At 36.8% G+C, this 16,110-nt stretch overlaps 2 protein-coding genes and 1 non-coding gene across 3 annotated transcripts in view; 1 reads left to right on the plus strand and 2 right to left on the minus strand.

Annotated features, from left to right (window-relative positions):
• PRMT9 (protein arginine methyltransferase 9) overlaps positions 1–8,735 on the plus strand; it is a 28,101-nt gene extending 19,366 nt beyond the window's left edge. Inside the window, exons 10-12 of the mRNA XM_067736727.1 lie at positions 2,752–2,905; positions 7,057–7,179; positions 7,471–8,735. Of these exons, the coding sequence (XP_067592828.1) occupies positions 2,752–2,905; positions 7,057–7,179; positions 7,471–7,686 (493 nt within the window). The 3' untranslated portion in view covers positions 7,687–8,735. The remainder of the gene's footprint in view (positions 1–2,751; positions 2,906–7,056; positions 7,180–7,470) is intronic.
• Positions 2,087–2,159, minus strand: TRNAG-UCC (transfer RNA glycine (anticodon UCC)). Its single transcript has one exon. It is a non-coding gene; the product is annotated as a tRNA-Gly (tRNA).
• Positions 8,736–9,301: 566 nt separating the features above from the next.
• Positions 9,302–16,110, minus strand: part of TMEM184C (transmembrane protein 184C) — a 31,483-nt gene continuing 24,674 nt past the window's right edge. Inside the window, exons 5-10 of the mRNA XM_067736728.1 lie at positions 15,560–15,634; positions 14,356–14,449; positions 12,400–12,512; positions 10,954–11,053; positions 10,261–10,432; positions 9,302–10,042 (exon numbers count right to left, since the gene is read on the minus strand). Of these exons, the coding sequence (XP_067592829.1) occupies positions 9,777–10,042; positions 10,261–10,432; positions 10,954–11,053; positions 12,400–12,512; positions 14,356–14,449; positions 15,560–15,634 (820 nt within the window). The 3' untranslated portion in view covers positions 9,302–9,776. The remainder of the gene's footprint in view (positions 10,043–10,260; positions 10,433–10,953; positions 11,054–12,399; positions 12,513–14,355; positions 14,450–15,559; positions 15,635–16,110) is intronic.

The raw sequence follows: 16,110 nt of genomic DNA on the forward strand, positions 1-16,110 counted from the left end.
TTCAGGGAAACCGCATGGTGTACAATTTTAGAAACTTGCAGCAACTATTTTTTTAGATACGCATTGGTCAAACATTTAGTCCTGTATTTTTATAAATAGATCCTTACTGACTAGAAATATTTAAGACTGAAAGCTTAATATGAAAGATACATACGATAGATAATACAAAGTCCAGCTGTCTGTAGTAGCCTGTCCTAGAAGTTCAAGTGGAAACCGACTTGGAATGTTCAGTAAGAATGAGGGATTTAACGTTTGATTGTAAATGTGGCGAACGATGAAAGTGCCTTACAGTATCCTCCACGTCCGTTTCCTTTGGTGGCAGTAGGTGACCCACCCACCGCTCTCGTGCCTCCCACACAGCTCAGGTGTGTGGAAATAGCCCTGTGCGTGTGGGCGTGGGAGCTGCCTTGGCTCAAGAGCCTTACATCTCACATAGGAACTTCTCCCCGGGGCATAGCTTCCAAGTCCCAGCAATAGGAACACGTGGTTACAAGTCATCCCACACTCAGGGAAGCCCAGAGGTGGTGTGGCTTCCCATCAGGCATTTATAGTTTACAGTTCTCTCAATCCAGGTGCATCTACCTATTAAGAGGCATTTAAAAATTTTTTAAATCATAAGCAGTGTTGCTGATAACACAGCTGACATTCCACCTTTTTGGGATTTCCAGGGAAACAGAAGGTGAATCCAGGATCAACTGTAGGAGGAGAAAGGGTTTTGTTAGCCCTTTATTCATACTTTTAATAGAGTGTTTGGATTTTTAATCACTTTTTTTTTTAACCCTTTCAGAGGGTTTAACTTTTTATTTTGAAAAAATTTCAAGCTTACAGAGAAGTTAGAGAATAGTACAAAGAACCAAACATGTACCTTACACCCAGATTCACAAATTGCTACTGTTTTGCCACATGTGCTTTAGTATTCTCTCTGAACACTTTAGAGTAAGTTCCAGATATCGTATTCTTTTACCCCTAAACACCTTGGTGTGTATTTTGTAAGAAAAAGGACACTCATTTATATATTCATCACACACTTAACAAAATTAGGACATCTACATGGACACAGTACTGATATCTAAGGGAAAAATCTTACTCAGATTTCACCATTTGTTGGAGTAATATCCTTTACAGGCTTTTTGTTCCTGGTCCAGAATTCAATCTAGGACCGCACATTGCATTTAGTTTCTTTAGTCTCCTTTATTCTGGAACAGTTCCTCAGTCTTTTTTTTTTTTTAATTTTATTTTTTTATACAGCAGGTTCTTATTAGTTATCTATTTTACACATATTAGTGTTTATATGTCAATCGCAATCTCCCAATTCATCCCCCCCACCCACTTTACCCCCTTGGTGTCCATATGTTTGTTCTCTACATCTGTGTCTCTGTTTTTCCCTTGCAAACCGGTTCATCTGTACCATTTTTCTAGATTCCACATATATGTGTTAATATACGGTATTTGTTTTTCTCATTCTGACTTGCTTCACTCTGTATGACAGCCTCTAGGTCCATCCATGTCTCTACAAATGACCCAATTTCGTTCCTTTTTATAGCTGAGTAATATTCCATTGTACGTATGCACCACATCTTCTTTATCCATTCGTTTCATTTATCGATGGGCATTTAGGTTGTTTCCATGACCTGGCTGTTGTAAATAGTGCTGCAGTGAACATTGGGGTGCATGTGTCTTTTTGAATTAATGGTTTTCTCTGGGTATATGCCCAGAGTTCCTCAGTCTTTCATGAGATTCGCAGTTTTGAAAAGTGCAGGCCTTTTATTTTGTGGAATGCTTCTCATGTTTCTTACTAGAGTCAGATTACCCATTTTGCAGAGGAATACCACAGAAGTTTTGTCACAAAGGCAAATGGTGTTGCTTTATCCCATATTGTTGTTGTGAATTTAGATCAGTTAGTTTAAGTTGTATCCATTAAGTTTTTCCACCCTAAGTTGCTATTTTCCCTTTGTAATAAGTTAGTCATTTATGGGGGTGATACTTTGAGACTATATAAATATCCTTTAACTAATCAAACTTTCACCCACTAGTTTTTTGGTTTTTTTTTTTTTTTGGCTGCACTGCGTGGCATGCGGGATCTTAATTCCCCAATCAGGGATCGAACCTGTGCCCTCTGCAGTGGAAGTGCAGAGTCCTAACCACTGGACCACCGGGGAAGTCCCTCACCCACTAGTATTTTTTTTAATTTATTCATTTATTAAATTTATTCATTTAATTCATTTCATTTATTCATTTATTTATTTATTTGGTTGCACTGGGTCTCGGTTTTAGCAGGCGGGCTCCTTAGTTGCAGCTCGCCAGCTCCTTAGTTGTAGCATGTGGGCTCATTAGTTGTGGCAGGCAGGCTCCTTAGTTGTGGCTCCAGGGCTCCTTAGTTGTGGCATGCAGGCTCCTTAGTTGTGGCATGCGAACTCTTAGTTGTGGCACGCATGTGGGATCTAGTTCCCTGATCAGGGATCAAACCCTGGCCCCCTGCATTGGGAGCGTGGAGTCCTATCCACTGTGCCATCAGTGTCCTTACCCACTAATTTTAATAGCCATTGATTCTTAATGTAAAAACTTGTATCCATCCAGCTGACCCGTTACTTTTCAAGCGGTCTGCCATTCTGAGCTACCAGCCAGCTACCAGTCTAAAGTGTGTTAGATTATATACTATCTGTAGCTCCCCAATTAGTCATGATTTAGTTATTGATACTTATAGAACGTGGAGAATCAGGATGCTTTTTAAAGCACTTTTCCTTCCTCCAGGTGTTTGCTACAGTCTGGAGGTAAGATCTTTCCCCAGTACATGCTGATGTTTGGGTTGCTCGTGGAATCGCAGACACTGGTGGAGGAGAACGCTGTGCAGGGAACAGAACGAACTCTTGGATTTAATATCGCACCTTTTATTAACCAGTTTCGGGTAAGTGTTTTGAAGAGTTCAACCACTTGGCTGTCGCCCACAGTCTGCCTTATCTCTCTGTAGTTTTATAGTCACTATGTTTAGCTGGACTGGGATGGTAATCAGTTTTCTGTAGCAAAGGAACTTACTACTGGTAAAAATCAACCTAGGGGTTAGTATAGCTGAGGAATTCTGTTGTTCCTACTGACAAAAGTCTATAGATTTTGCTCGGAACCACTGTTGTAAATGGAAAATAGGGTACTGGGTTTAGTCTTATGAAAAAGTGTGCTCCTTGTCTATAAAAGCAGCCGCCAGAAGGAGACATCTGTTCTAAACATGAACCCTTAATCACAGTGAGACTTCCGGCTGGCAGGTGACAGGTGTGAGCAGTTAACGTCTGGGCGGTCAGGCTGCAGCGAGCCGGAATGGAGGAGCCTAGGAAAGGGGTTAGTTGCTCTTTGGGAAACAAGGATTTAGTGCTGGCAGAGCTACTAGCAGCAAAATAAAATTTGTGAGTTATAACTGTGGGAGTGGATGGAATGTCTAGGGAAGAGGTGTGGGGTTGGAAATAGGTGGGATCTGCTGTGTAAGCCAAAGCGACATTTTGGGAAGTGGGATGTTGAGTACCGAATTAAAGGAGTGATATCTAAACCTTCTATCAAAAGGCTATAGATGGTAAGCTCTTGAATATGCATTGTTAGATCTTCCATGAACAATACTTGCTAAACAAATATAAATTTGTTGAGTAAATGATTTTTTCAGAGCAGACTAAGGTTTTAGTTTATTTACTTAGTTTTTCTGGAGAGTTTAATAAACAAAATACACTTAGCAGAAGACAGAGAAGTTTAAATTATTTCTTTGTGTGGTCCCAAAATACTACCATCTCCTATCTTTCTAGCTTATTCTCTCCCGATCCTGACATCAGCAATTCTTCGATTCCATCAGAATCTATGATATTTTAATCCTGCCATCTTTTCACCCTGCCTCCCATCTCATAGCCTCGTTTCCTTCACAGCTTATGTTTCATGGTTGATATATTTTTCACATATCATGGAGCTAACATACAAATTGCCGATAAAGAGACAAGAGATGGACAGTAAACAAAGGAGTAGAAAGATTAGTATGATAGATGGTGAGAAGTGAGAAGGCTAGAGGAGAATGGGAGTTGGAGGGATGGGATATTCTATTTTATTTAGGTAATGCCTAAGGAAAGGACTCAAGGATAAGTGATATTTAAGCAGAGACCAGAGAGAAATAAGGAAGCAAACCATATACAAGTCAAAGGATCAACAAGTGCAAAGACCTGAGGCAAGAGCATGATTGGAGTATTCCGAAACAGCAGGAAACCATGAGGGAGAGTCGGATGAAGGATGCAGTGAGAAAAGTATTAGGAGCCAGATCCTGTAGAGCCTCCTGTAGAGGTCGTGGTGAAGGTTTTGGCTTTTACTCTGAAAGGGGTGGAAAACAACTGGAGGGCATCGACCAGAGGAGTGATAAGGTGTGACTTGTTTTGAAAGGCTTGCTATGGCTGCTGTATTGGGAGTAGACCACCATGGAGAGCCGGCAGAGGCATAAGGTTACTGCAGTAATCCAGGAGAGAGGTGGTAGTGACTTAGACTAGAGTGGTAGCAATGGATGTGTTGCAAAGGGGTCAGATGGTTGATGTATCTTGAAGGTAGGTTTTGTGATAGATGGGACATGGGGTATGAGAAAGCGCCTGGAAGGATAGTTGCCATTTACTGATATGGGGAAAATAACAGGAGGATCAGGTTGTGCTTCACGTTTTTATGGGGTCATTAAGCAGTTGGATAAGAATTCAGAGAAATAGCTAGCCTGGAGATGTAAATCGGGCAGTCAGATTTGGTAGATGATATTTAAAGCCAGAATAATGGGATGCAATCACCTTGGGGATGTGTAGAAAGAGAAGAGGGCTGAGAACTAAATTCTAGAGAACTCACAAAGTTATGAGCTCTACATTGGAAATCTAAGAAGGAATTAGCAAAGATGACAGGAGTGTCCAGTAGGCTAGGTTAAGAAACAAGTGAGGACAGATTATGAGGGATGGGTACAGCTGTGTGGGGATTAGAGTGCAGGTGATGAGAGGTGACACAGGAATCTAGGGCTGTTCTTCTGGTGACTGATACAAATAGGGATACAGGGCAGGAGTCCTGGAAATGGCATGGCATTGCTGTTTTTATGTGGAGGAAACGTTGGATGCCTTCAAGGATGCCCAGGGAGAGGTTGATATATGTGTCCTTTCTCACCATGAACAGTTGCTCTCTAATATTTAAAGGAAAGAGAACACTTTTTAAACAGTTTCCTTTCTATTTCAAATGAGAAGGCTAAAAGTTATTAGTAGGAAGTGTCCATTGCTACTAAAATTGATGGAACAGTTTATAGCAGTGGTTCTCAACCTTGACTGTACTCAGAACTACCGGTATCTGGATCCCAACTCCAGATGGATCTGAGGTGTGGCCTGAGCAGTTGGACTTTTTAAAAGCTCCTCAGGTGATTTTAATTTGCAGTCAAAGTTGAGAACCACTGCCTTCTAGATAAATAACCTATTTTCAAAATGAAATCCACTATTAGCTGTTTGGCTGAATTTGGCATATTTGCTCAAACAGTTCAATAATTAATGTTGTACAGTAAGTCCCCTACATATGAACCTTCAAGTTGCGAACTTTCAAAGATGCGAACGTGCGTTCGCATGTCCAGTCACTTAAGTTAGTTCATGTGTCTGGCGTACGTTGTCACGTGCGTGCATCCTCTACAAGTGGTTGTGCTTTTGTGTACTTTACAGTACTGTATAGAGTACAGTGGTACAGTATCTTTATTTCAAGCCCAGATGTCTGGAAGCAAGCGTAAAAGCAGCGGTGATGTAGCTGGTACTGTTAAGAAGGCACCAAGCGATAACGATGGAAACAAAAGAGAAAACAGTTGAAAGTGGAGTGAGGCGAAAAGATGGTCGACGTCACTCATTCTTATACCGTGAATCGTTCAACCATCAGCATGATTCTAAAGAACAAGGACAAGATCGTGGAACATGTGAGGTCTGCTGTGCCGATGATGTCAATAATATCGAAGCAGCAGCGTGGGAAAGTGATGGAGGAGATGGAGAAACTTCTCAGCGTGTGGAGGCAGGATCGGCATCAGTGTCAAGTCCCGCTCAGCTTAATGCTGATGCAAGAGAAAGTTAGAAGCCTTTATGAAGACTTGAAGAGGAAACATGGCGAAGAATCAGAGGGCACATCTTTTAATGCCAGCCATGGCTGGTTTCGTCGGTTCAAGGCTAGAGCCAACCTTCACAGTGTAAAAGTGGCAAGGCAGTGAGTACGGATACGGTAGCTGCCCGGGAATTTCCTGAATTCTCTTCGACCCAGAGAAAGGACAAAGAGAGACAAGAGGAAGAAGAGACTGAAGAACGGAAGAGATTCACAGTGCAGGAAGTGGCAAGGGGATCTTCTTTATTTGGGGGGGCACTGTTAGTTTTTGAGGCAGAGGACTCGAATGTAGAATGGTACCACGAAGGTTGCAGCAGCCATTCAGAATGCAATCCAGTGCTACTGTTTCATCTGTGATGAGAAAAAAAGAGCTACTACCCAGACATTACTGGATCATTTTTTCAAGGTACTGTACTATAATATTAAAAATGTTCTCTTTATTTTTTGTGCTTGTTTTTTATGCATTATCTGTGTGACAAGTATTATAAACCTATTATAGTACAGTGCTATATAGCTGATTGTGTTAGTGGGGTACCTAGGCTAACTTGGTTGGACTTAACAAATGTGCTTTTGGAACGGAACTTGATCATATGTAGGGGGCTTACTGTACTATCTGCTTATTAGTTCATCTTTCACACATAAGCACATCCTTGGCTTAAACTTTTTGGAGCTGCCTGGTTAAGTAAAAATTTGCTTTCATCCAAGTGAAGAATCTATAGATAATTGAAATCACAGAAAATTATTTAACCAGCCTCAAACCTTGGTTTGTTCATTCTTCCTGTAAAACGGAATCATGGAAGTCCTTATGCCTTAAGGTTGATGTGGGAATTAAATGAGGTAATAGATGTCAAAAGCACTATATCATACTGAGCGAAGTACAAAGCAGGAAACTTAACGAGACTTGGTCAAAAAAAGAATTGAGTAAAAGTGAAAATTTTATACTTTCTTTAGGTACCTATACGTGTATTTTTGGACCTATCCTCGCTGCCCTGTATACCTTTAAGCAAACCAGTGGAACTCTTAAGACTAGACTTAATGACGCCATATTTGAACACCTCTAACAGAGAAGTAAAGGTAATATAAAATGATTACTCTTGTCATATTCAGAATTATCTTAAACTATATACTACTTTACATACATAAAATAGTTTTAGCCACTTCCTTTGAAGACTTAAATTTTCTGAACAATATCCAAACATGGGCTTGGGTAAATATTAGTGAATAAAACAGGTTGGTATTAATTTGAATTGGGTGATTAAATATATTCCTTTATAAAATTTGGATCTAAAGCTACAAAGACAAAGACTTATCCAAGTCTGCTCTGTTTACTCTGATGAAATTTTCATGATTTCTTAATTTTCCTAGGTATGCATATGTAAATCTGGACAAGTGACTGCCATTCCCTTTTGGTATCATATGTACCTTGACGATGAGATTAGGTTGGATACTTCCAGTGAATCCTCCCACTGGAAACAAGCTGCAGTTGTTTTAGATAATCCCATCCAGGTGGAAATGGGAGACGAACTTGTACTCAACGTCCAGCACCACAAAAGCAACGTCAGCATCACAGTAAAGCAATGAAGAGCAGTTTTCTAATGAAAAAAGGTGGAAGTAGAGCAGCAAGTACACAGTTCTAGTCTGAATTAGTAGTGGGATTGTAATCATAAAATGGAGGTACAAAGATTTAAGTCCTTGTAATGGTCAAATATTTTTTAAAAACTGACATTAATAAAGTGTATTTAAAAGATCCTAAATTAAAGAGTAGCATGATTACAAAAATATTGCAGCAGACTTCCTTACTGGAAAAGGCTGTCATTAATTTTTCAAATTAGGAAACTTTTTATTGCTTGGTTTTACTTACTATAGATTAAATTTTGCCAAACCTGTTAGTTTGTACTCTAGAGCTATAAATATAAGGAATTTTGAGGCTCATTTTCAGTTTTTTCACATCTTGGCTATTTTTCTCAAATCCAAACTTATAGTGGGGATACCTCAAAAAGTTGGCTTCCACTTTAGATTGAGGGTTTATGGTTATCTGTAAATTCCAAGCTTGCTTCTTGTAAATAGTAAAATACTTCTGAACCTCCATCTCAGTTTTTGTGTTTTGGGTATGCAAACCTGAGTAAGAATTTAAGCTCTAGACTAAATGTAATTAAAAGAGTAAAAGAGGGACAAAATAAAATCTTAGGAGGCAGTATTTTTCGTGGTCTACGTTTGGCGAAGAAAAAATTTTAAGCTGATAAATTAAGTTCAAGGAAGAGTTAAACCTAAACCAGTTATTTTTCAAAGTTTTGATTTGAATACACAGAAAGAAAAAAATAATTAGTCCAGATTTTAAAGACTTGAAATAGGGAGATTAATAAGGAAGAAGATTATCATGCCTTGTATATACTGTGTGCTCTCTGTAGGTTAGCCACACAGAAAATAAGATGTACCTTCTCTTCACACTGCCTGTTCTCCTTGCCTCTTATACTGCCCAACTTTATTTTCAATAGAAATGTTTAGTTTATAATAATGGACAGAATAAAAACTTTGTATCTAATGACTGTGAACCAGTAGGTATGTTTGTGTATGTGTGTGTGTGTATGTATATGCGCTTAAATATATAAAGCATAAGTTTTGAGAAATGATACTTATCCTTGCTATTTGCAACATACCGCTCTGGCCCTTTCTGTATTTATTTTCAGTGTAAAATGTTAGACCCAATGGGCTGTGATTAACAATTAGAGGAACTCCATCCTAAGTAATAAATTTCTCCCAAATAGCATCTATAAGCCTTCTGACTGTGGTTTGATAAATAATTAAGACGACTCAGCTGAGATTTACATTTGCTGACACCTTTAGTAGCACTGAGGAAAAGCAGACTCTGTTTCTATCACAAGTTTCTTATTTATTCTTCCACTCTTCCATCCACTTTATTCTTTTCATCTCAAAGTCCTGGATAACGTATTTATCTGTTCACATTGGTGCAAATATGATTTTTAGACAGTAGTTGTTTTAAGATTAATAGATTAGGTCAGATATTTCTCCTAGTAGGAATGTAAGATATAGGCCTCTTTCATTGTAGGTATATGATTTTCAACCCTTTAATTTTTTGGACTTAATTTTTTTCTGCTGTGCCTCTCATCATGAACTTTTTGTGATAACATTAAGGGTCTATGTTGAAAGAATGAGAGATATAAAAAGTTGCAGAAAATAAATGATAAATTCTTATTTATTGAAAGACATCCAGTTGAGAAATAGAGAAATAATTGTTAGGTAAGCAGATATGGCACATGATTATGATTAAGTTCCACTAATTCATATTTCTGAATTCACTTTCTGCTAATTCCAGAGCATTATATTCATGCAGCGGTGGTAGAAAGCACTTTTTTTTTTTAACGTCCTCCTCTTGATAGAGCACTGTAATGTCAAGAACGTTTAGTAGTCATTTCCTCCATTTGAGTACGTGATACTCTATAGTGTTAAGAAGTCAAGTCTAAGTCTAGGATATTTAGACTGGTTATCTGTGATATACAAAACCTAGTTGTATGAATCCAGTAGTTGTACCTGGTTTTCGCCGTTTTGTTGAAATTTTCCATCATTAACGGCTTGTCCCAAGCACAAAATCCTGAGCAATGGGATACCAGGTAATGAAATAACGTGGTAGTAGCACAGCTTCTGCACACTGTTCAGGAGGCCACGGACTTATCTGAAGGGTCTTTTTTCTCTCCTGTAGTATCATTACATATGTCATCAGATACATTAGCTGTAGTAGGTGTAGTCTGGGGAGTCACAGTGTGTCCAAACCCTTGATAGTGACCCATGGGTGAAGGTGGCACAGAAGAGGCAACGGAAATTGCATCTTGTGATGACGATGATAACAGGCTTGTGTGTTCATTTTGATCTTGATCCTCAGGAAAAAACTTTTTCCTAGAATGTCCCATGACTGTCCTTCCTTTAAAGTAACATAAAGGTTTCTGAGTTAGCCAAAAGTTTGGTTATTTTTACCACTATAAACTTGCCATGCTAAAAATAAGCTCCCCGCTTCCCTCCTCCCAATTTGGAGAGCCTTACTGTGGTACTGCTTTACACGAAGTCTTTTCACCTCTTAAACAAGACCTGATAGGAGAACTACAATAGCCTATTCGAATGAATTAAATGGCTGGTACTTACCAACATGCCTTACTTGTTCAGAAATATCATCCCTAATATCTGAAACATCCCACATGGCAAGAAAGGAGTCAAAGCATGAGCCCTCTTCTGCTTCTTGGACATACGGTTTATATGAGAAAGTGTAGTGATGAGCAATAGCAGCAAGGAACATCTCAATACAGATAATAAAGTCCTACAACAACAATATCAACAATGTCAGCCATGTTGGAGTTTAAATCTAGTTTTGCAGGTCAAAAGGGAAAGCACTATCTTTCTCTCTTTTCAAAAGTACTTAAGTACCAACAGCTGTTTTTTTCCCACAAGACTGTATTCATTTTTTCATTTTCCAAAATTATTTTTGACCTCTTCAAAAAAAAAAAAACACAAAACACCAAAAGTTTAACTCTATTTTGCACTACCTCAATCAAGTACTTCTTTGCCAAGTACAATGCATTCTCTTCCACTGTCCAAGGACTTAGAGGAGAAATGCATAAAGTGAAATAGAGTAGGAATAACAAAATCTAGGTTCTGTTCCTGGTTCTACTACAAATTAGTAACTGTGACCAATTTTTCTAGGGCTCCCCCATTTCCTCACATGTGAAGTGAGGATAGCAGTAGCTCCATAGCCTGCATGTGGTCAGGCTGAGGAGATAACATGTAAAAATGCTTAACAAATAGTAAAGTTCTGTTGAATTCAGAGAGAGCATTACTTACCTGGAGTCCTGTGGCCACAGCTTCTACTGTTTGCCATTCCCACGTATGCTTTTCAGAAATAACGCCAACTTTTACCAACAAAGCAATAACTACTGCTTGCCTATATGTTAGGAAAAGGTAAACGCCAAATCTATATCAAGCATAAAATGAGCAGTTGCTTTAAAAATATGCCATTTAAAAAGTTAAACCCCAGCACAACCTGTGGACCACCGCCACCCTGCCTTTACAGTGTATTCCTGAAGACACTGTGTACCTATATTAAATATACTTGTTTTACAAATTTACTTCTAGTACAGTTTCATCACATGAATTTTGATTATGTGTTCTTAGAACTTCAGTACGTGGTTTATAGTCGTTTTTTGTTTTGAAAGTGTGCACAGTAATTAGGTTTTAAGTTCTTCCTACACATAGACAATGCCTAACACCTTGTACAACTGGAATTTAAAATGAAATAAAGAACAGATACTTATATGTTATTTATGCATGTATCAACTGATTACTCAGATTATTTTAAAGAACATTTTGAAACCAGTCTTGTTTGAAGTCCTGGAACTAGAGACAAACTCAGAAGGGGTCTCTGACTCCAAGATGGGGAGTGATATTGAGCATTTCAAGCAAATCTAGGCATCTGCCCCTAGGTTAAATTTAAACAGCTAAAATGAGATAGATAAGCTTTCATAGATCTATATACAAGAATATTCACTTCAATATTGCTTGTAATGGTAAAGAAAAATTAGGAACAACCTAAATGTCAATAGGAGATTGGTTACAAAGTTCTATCCACATATCAGAATACTATATGAGGTGAAAACAAAAGACCCAAACAAAATTACATCCTCACTGTACTTACAAAGAACTATGACTGCAATCTACTGAATGTATCATTGAGTTCTACAAGTTTTTATAGTATGTATTTGTGTTTCTGTGGAGTTATATAAAATGATGGGGACTACAACGTCAATCATTCATGCTGGGTGGTAGGATTTCAGGGATTTTTCTTTCCCCCCTTTTTGTATTATTTGTATATTGTTAAATTTGGTGTATTTGTTTCTAGGCCCCTATCACCCACGCCTTTACTAAATTGGGACCATGTATAGTTTTGCCCTCTGTTTTAAACAGTATTTTTACTAATGAACATTTCCTCACATTAAATATTCTACATGATGTTTATCTTCCAAACTGTATTCTCTTATATAAAGAGACCATGATTTTTTTTTTAGTGTTGAGACATTTAGTGTCTCAAACTGTTTTCTTTTTATAAATGTTACAGTGACCATCTAATTATTTCTTTATGAAAAACCAAGAAGGGCTAAAAGAATGAACTTTTTGAAAGCTAAGTAGACATTTTAATTCATCTTCCATATTAAGACTTTTAAAAATCCTTCCAAATCAACAGTTTTATTGCCCTTTAGAAAATGAGAACATTTAAGAGAAAGCAACACTTACCAAAAAGAAACAAAAACCACCAGCTTTACACAAAGAAATTTGCCAACAGGTTGGATTGGACTCAGTTCTTCCTTCAGTACTTTATAAAACAGGAGGAGACAATACATGGCAAACTAGAAACAAACAAAGTTCTTAAATAAGAATAACTAAATATGGTATTAGAGATATTGATATTAAAGTTATAGACCAGAGACCTGGTACAGAGTAATGTTTCAGGCAAAATTTTCTACGCTTTATTTTGCTATTTTTAGATTGACAACAAGCTTTTATATTTTACTGTGGATGAATATATACAGTATGAAATTTCTCAGAAGAGATGTATAACATCTTCCCTGAAAATGGTTTTAAGTGTTCACTTACAGAAGCCCACAAAGAACACAATGAACAAGTGACTGCCATGAGTGGAAGAAAAGGCTCTCATTCAACCAAAATAAAAACATCTATCTGCTTGTTAATGGCTTTTATACACAAATTACCGTTCATTGTATAAGGGCTGAGCTTACTAACTACTAATTGTATGCATATTATTTATAAGTGAACACATTAAATAAGTACTACTTCAATAAAACTGTGACCATGAAATCAGAAAGTAAGGAATCAGGGAAACCATTTTTCTTGAGGGCAGTATGTTAATCCAGCTGAATTTACTTTTTAAAGATAAATGCTCAAGACATTAACTATTTTTAGAAATCAGTTGTAATTAGCGTAGTGTTGCATAACAATGAACATTTCCCTAAAAGTTTACTTTTTCCTATTATAAAATGCTCATTTAAATTATTTTAGAATATGAAAGCATGGTCCCATCATCCAACCATTTCTTTCTACACATAAGGTGGGTTTTAGCAGGTATAACCAACTAAATATGAAATTTTGTTGCCTGATTCTTTTTTCCACTTAAAGTGCCCTTTTCCATATATTTCATTAAATAACAGCCTAGTGTTTTGGCCAATGGAAGGTACATAGTATATTTAACTAGTTGGACTGTTTCCAGGCTTTTGCAATTAACAAACAATAGGCTTTATATACAAACACACTGAAAGCAAAAGTACTTCTGGCCATTTCTTGAGGCATTCCCAGAAGTGGAATTACTGGTTCCAGAGAATATGAACATATTGAAAAGCTTTGAATACACAAGCATTTGATTTTTATTATAAATTTCTAATACCACACATGCATGCCATTGCACCTAAACTATTATTTTGCTGAAAGCATTAATGAAAGATTTTCAATAAAATGCACTTTCCTGTTTTGTTTTTTTTTTTTCGGTACACGGGCCTCTCACTGTTGTGGCCCCTCCTGTTGCGGAGCACAGGCTACGGACAGGCAGGCTCAGCGGCCATGGCTCATGGGCCCAGCTGCTCCGCAGCATGTGGGATCTTCCCGGACTGGGGCATGAACCTGTGTCCCCTGCATCGGCAGGCAGACTCTCAACCACTGCGCCATCAGGGAAGCCCCACATTCTTAAGTTGAAAGGATCCAATAGTTATATCTTTGGAGCATTTCAGTTTCTATAACATCATTTTTAAAAACTTGGCATTCTCAATTTTCAATTCCAAATATATGAGAGAATTTTATTCTCCCATTTTAATTCAAACCCTGTACTGTCATATACCAATAAAACATTTTTCTTACTCAATATGCCTAGGATATGTGCTTTTTATTTAAAAGGAGAGCATTGTGTTTTTATTTATGACATATCCATATAACTATGCAATGAATACCAGAATCAAATGAAAAAACATAATCAACGAGTCAGTGTATAAGTCACCAGATAATCAACAAAGATATTATATCTTTATATATGTATAAAGATACATGTTAAAGTTTCAAGTTCTTCCTACAGATGAAGTTCAATATTAAAGTTACAATTAAGCTTTATTCCAGAAGAGACTTTCCCTAAAAAAATTTAGCACTATAGATCTAAATTTAGTACAGTTAAGATGAGTATTTACTTACCAACTGTGACATATTATTTATTATAACCAAGTAAGTCCAAGCATTTGAAAAGCTAAAGTTCCCTTCATCATATATACCAAGCAGCTCACAGATTCTAAAAAATGGTAAAAATGAGACAACTTTATGAATAACTAAATCAAAAATACATTTTAAAATACAGCAATGACAGCAATACTTAAATTTAGAAGTCAGTTTATTTCAAAGATCCTGTAGATAGTCACTTGATTTTGGCCATAGAGGTTGTTCAAAAATTAAAAGAAAAACATTTTTCTAGAAATGTTACCATATTACTATTCCTCCAATTTGAAGGAAATCCAAGAGACATAACATTGAACTAGAAAGGGTAATTATTAGATTCAAAAAAATGATGCTGCCTAATTTTAAAAAGATTGTTAAAAACATATAATGCAGGTCTATAACTACAACTATAATTTTTTCTCCCAAATTGTCTTGGAGGCAACTTTTATGATGACCCAGATCTAAGTATTAACTTGTCTTGATTACCCAATTTCTAAACAGCAGAGAAATAAAGCATGCCTTCATAAATAAGTGAATTAGTTTTAATTCCAAGGCAAATGTCACTAAAGAATTGCTAGCACAGAAGCAGAATAAAGAATTGAATGCTTCTTTCACCTTTCTTTCCATTCTTCCTCTGTTAACAGACAGAATGCTTGAATAGCTAGCAGATAAAATACACACTCTACCTGCTTTAAACTATTTGATGTTCTTAAATTTTTAGGGAATAGTTTTACCAGGTAGCTTAATGATACCCCATTTTACCTGAAGTGCTAAGACTTGACAGAATTTTTTAAAAAGAAAAATATGTTTTCTTCTTTAGAATACAGTACTCATTTAGAAAATAAAAGCATGTAATGAATCTATAGTGGTATACTTTAACTTCATGTACTAGATGTTTCTGTAAAGCTGTGTGAACATTAATACTTGAAAAAGAATATTTGATAATGCTTTCCAGAAATCTCCAGAGAATATTATTTAGAATAATCCTGTGGTGATTCCTTGTCTATACATGGTCACCTTATTTATTATAATATAGTAGGATTTCTATATACTGTGTTTTTATACCAGACTAGATGTGTTATAAACAAGTAATGCTTTTTACATGCTTTTCTACTCAGTTGTCCCACTAAGTAAAAGCATGAGAATTTTTGAAAAATAAATAATAATATAAGTTCTGTGCACTTACAAAGCAACGATGGTGGTGAATGGTCTGACAACTGTATATTGTAATACACCCAGTTTGCATCTGAACAGCAAGACTCTGCCAAAGAAAAAGAACTTAGCATTTCACCTACTCATTTCACTAGTATCAAGCTTTCTCCAAAGCCCCCAAATTAAATCACTTTCACAAATGATGCCACATTTATACTTAATTCTTTTAATTTAGTCAATCTAAATGGCTACTTGAGAAGAATGGGGATGGTAGCATACAAATTATCTAAATACTATTTTTTAAATTGCGTAACAACTACATCTTCTGAAAGATCTCCCTTCCTATGTCCAGTCTCAAATTCCTGAATAGTGCAGCACAGATCAGGAACAAAAAGAATGAAAGTGGGTCCCTGTGTATTTCTGGAAGAAAAACCAAGTAACAAATAAATTACGTGTAGGGTTGCATATATGAAACCATATTCAGAAAATATTATTTACAGTTAGGATTCAGTTTCAAGTTTGGATTTATATATATATATATATAATTCCAGAGAGTATCACTGACTAGATACTCTGAAAGAACAA

This window comes from Pseudorca crassidens, chromosome 4 (genome assembly GCF_039906515.1).
Source record: "Pseudorca crassidens isolate mPseCra1 chromosome 4, mPseCra1.hap1, whole genome shotgun sequence".
NCBI classification, from domain to species: domain Eukaryota; kingdom Metazoa; phylum Chordata; class Mammalia; order Artiodactyla; family Delphinidae; genus Pseudorca; species Pseudorca crassidens.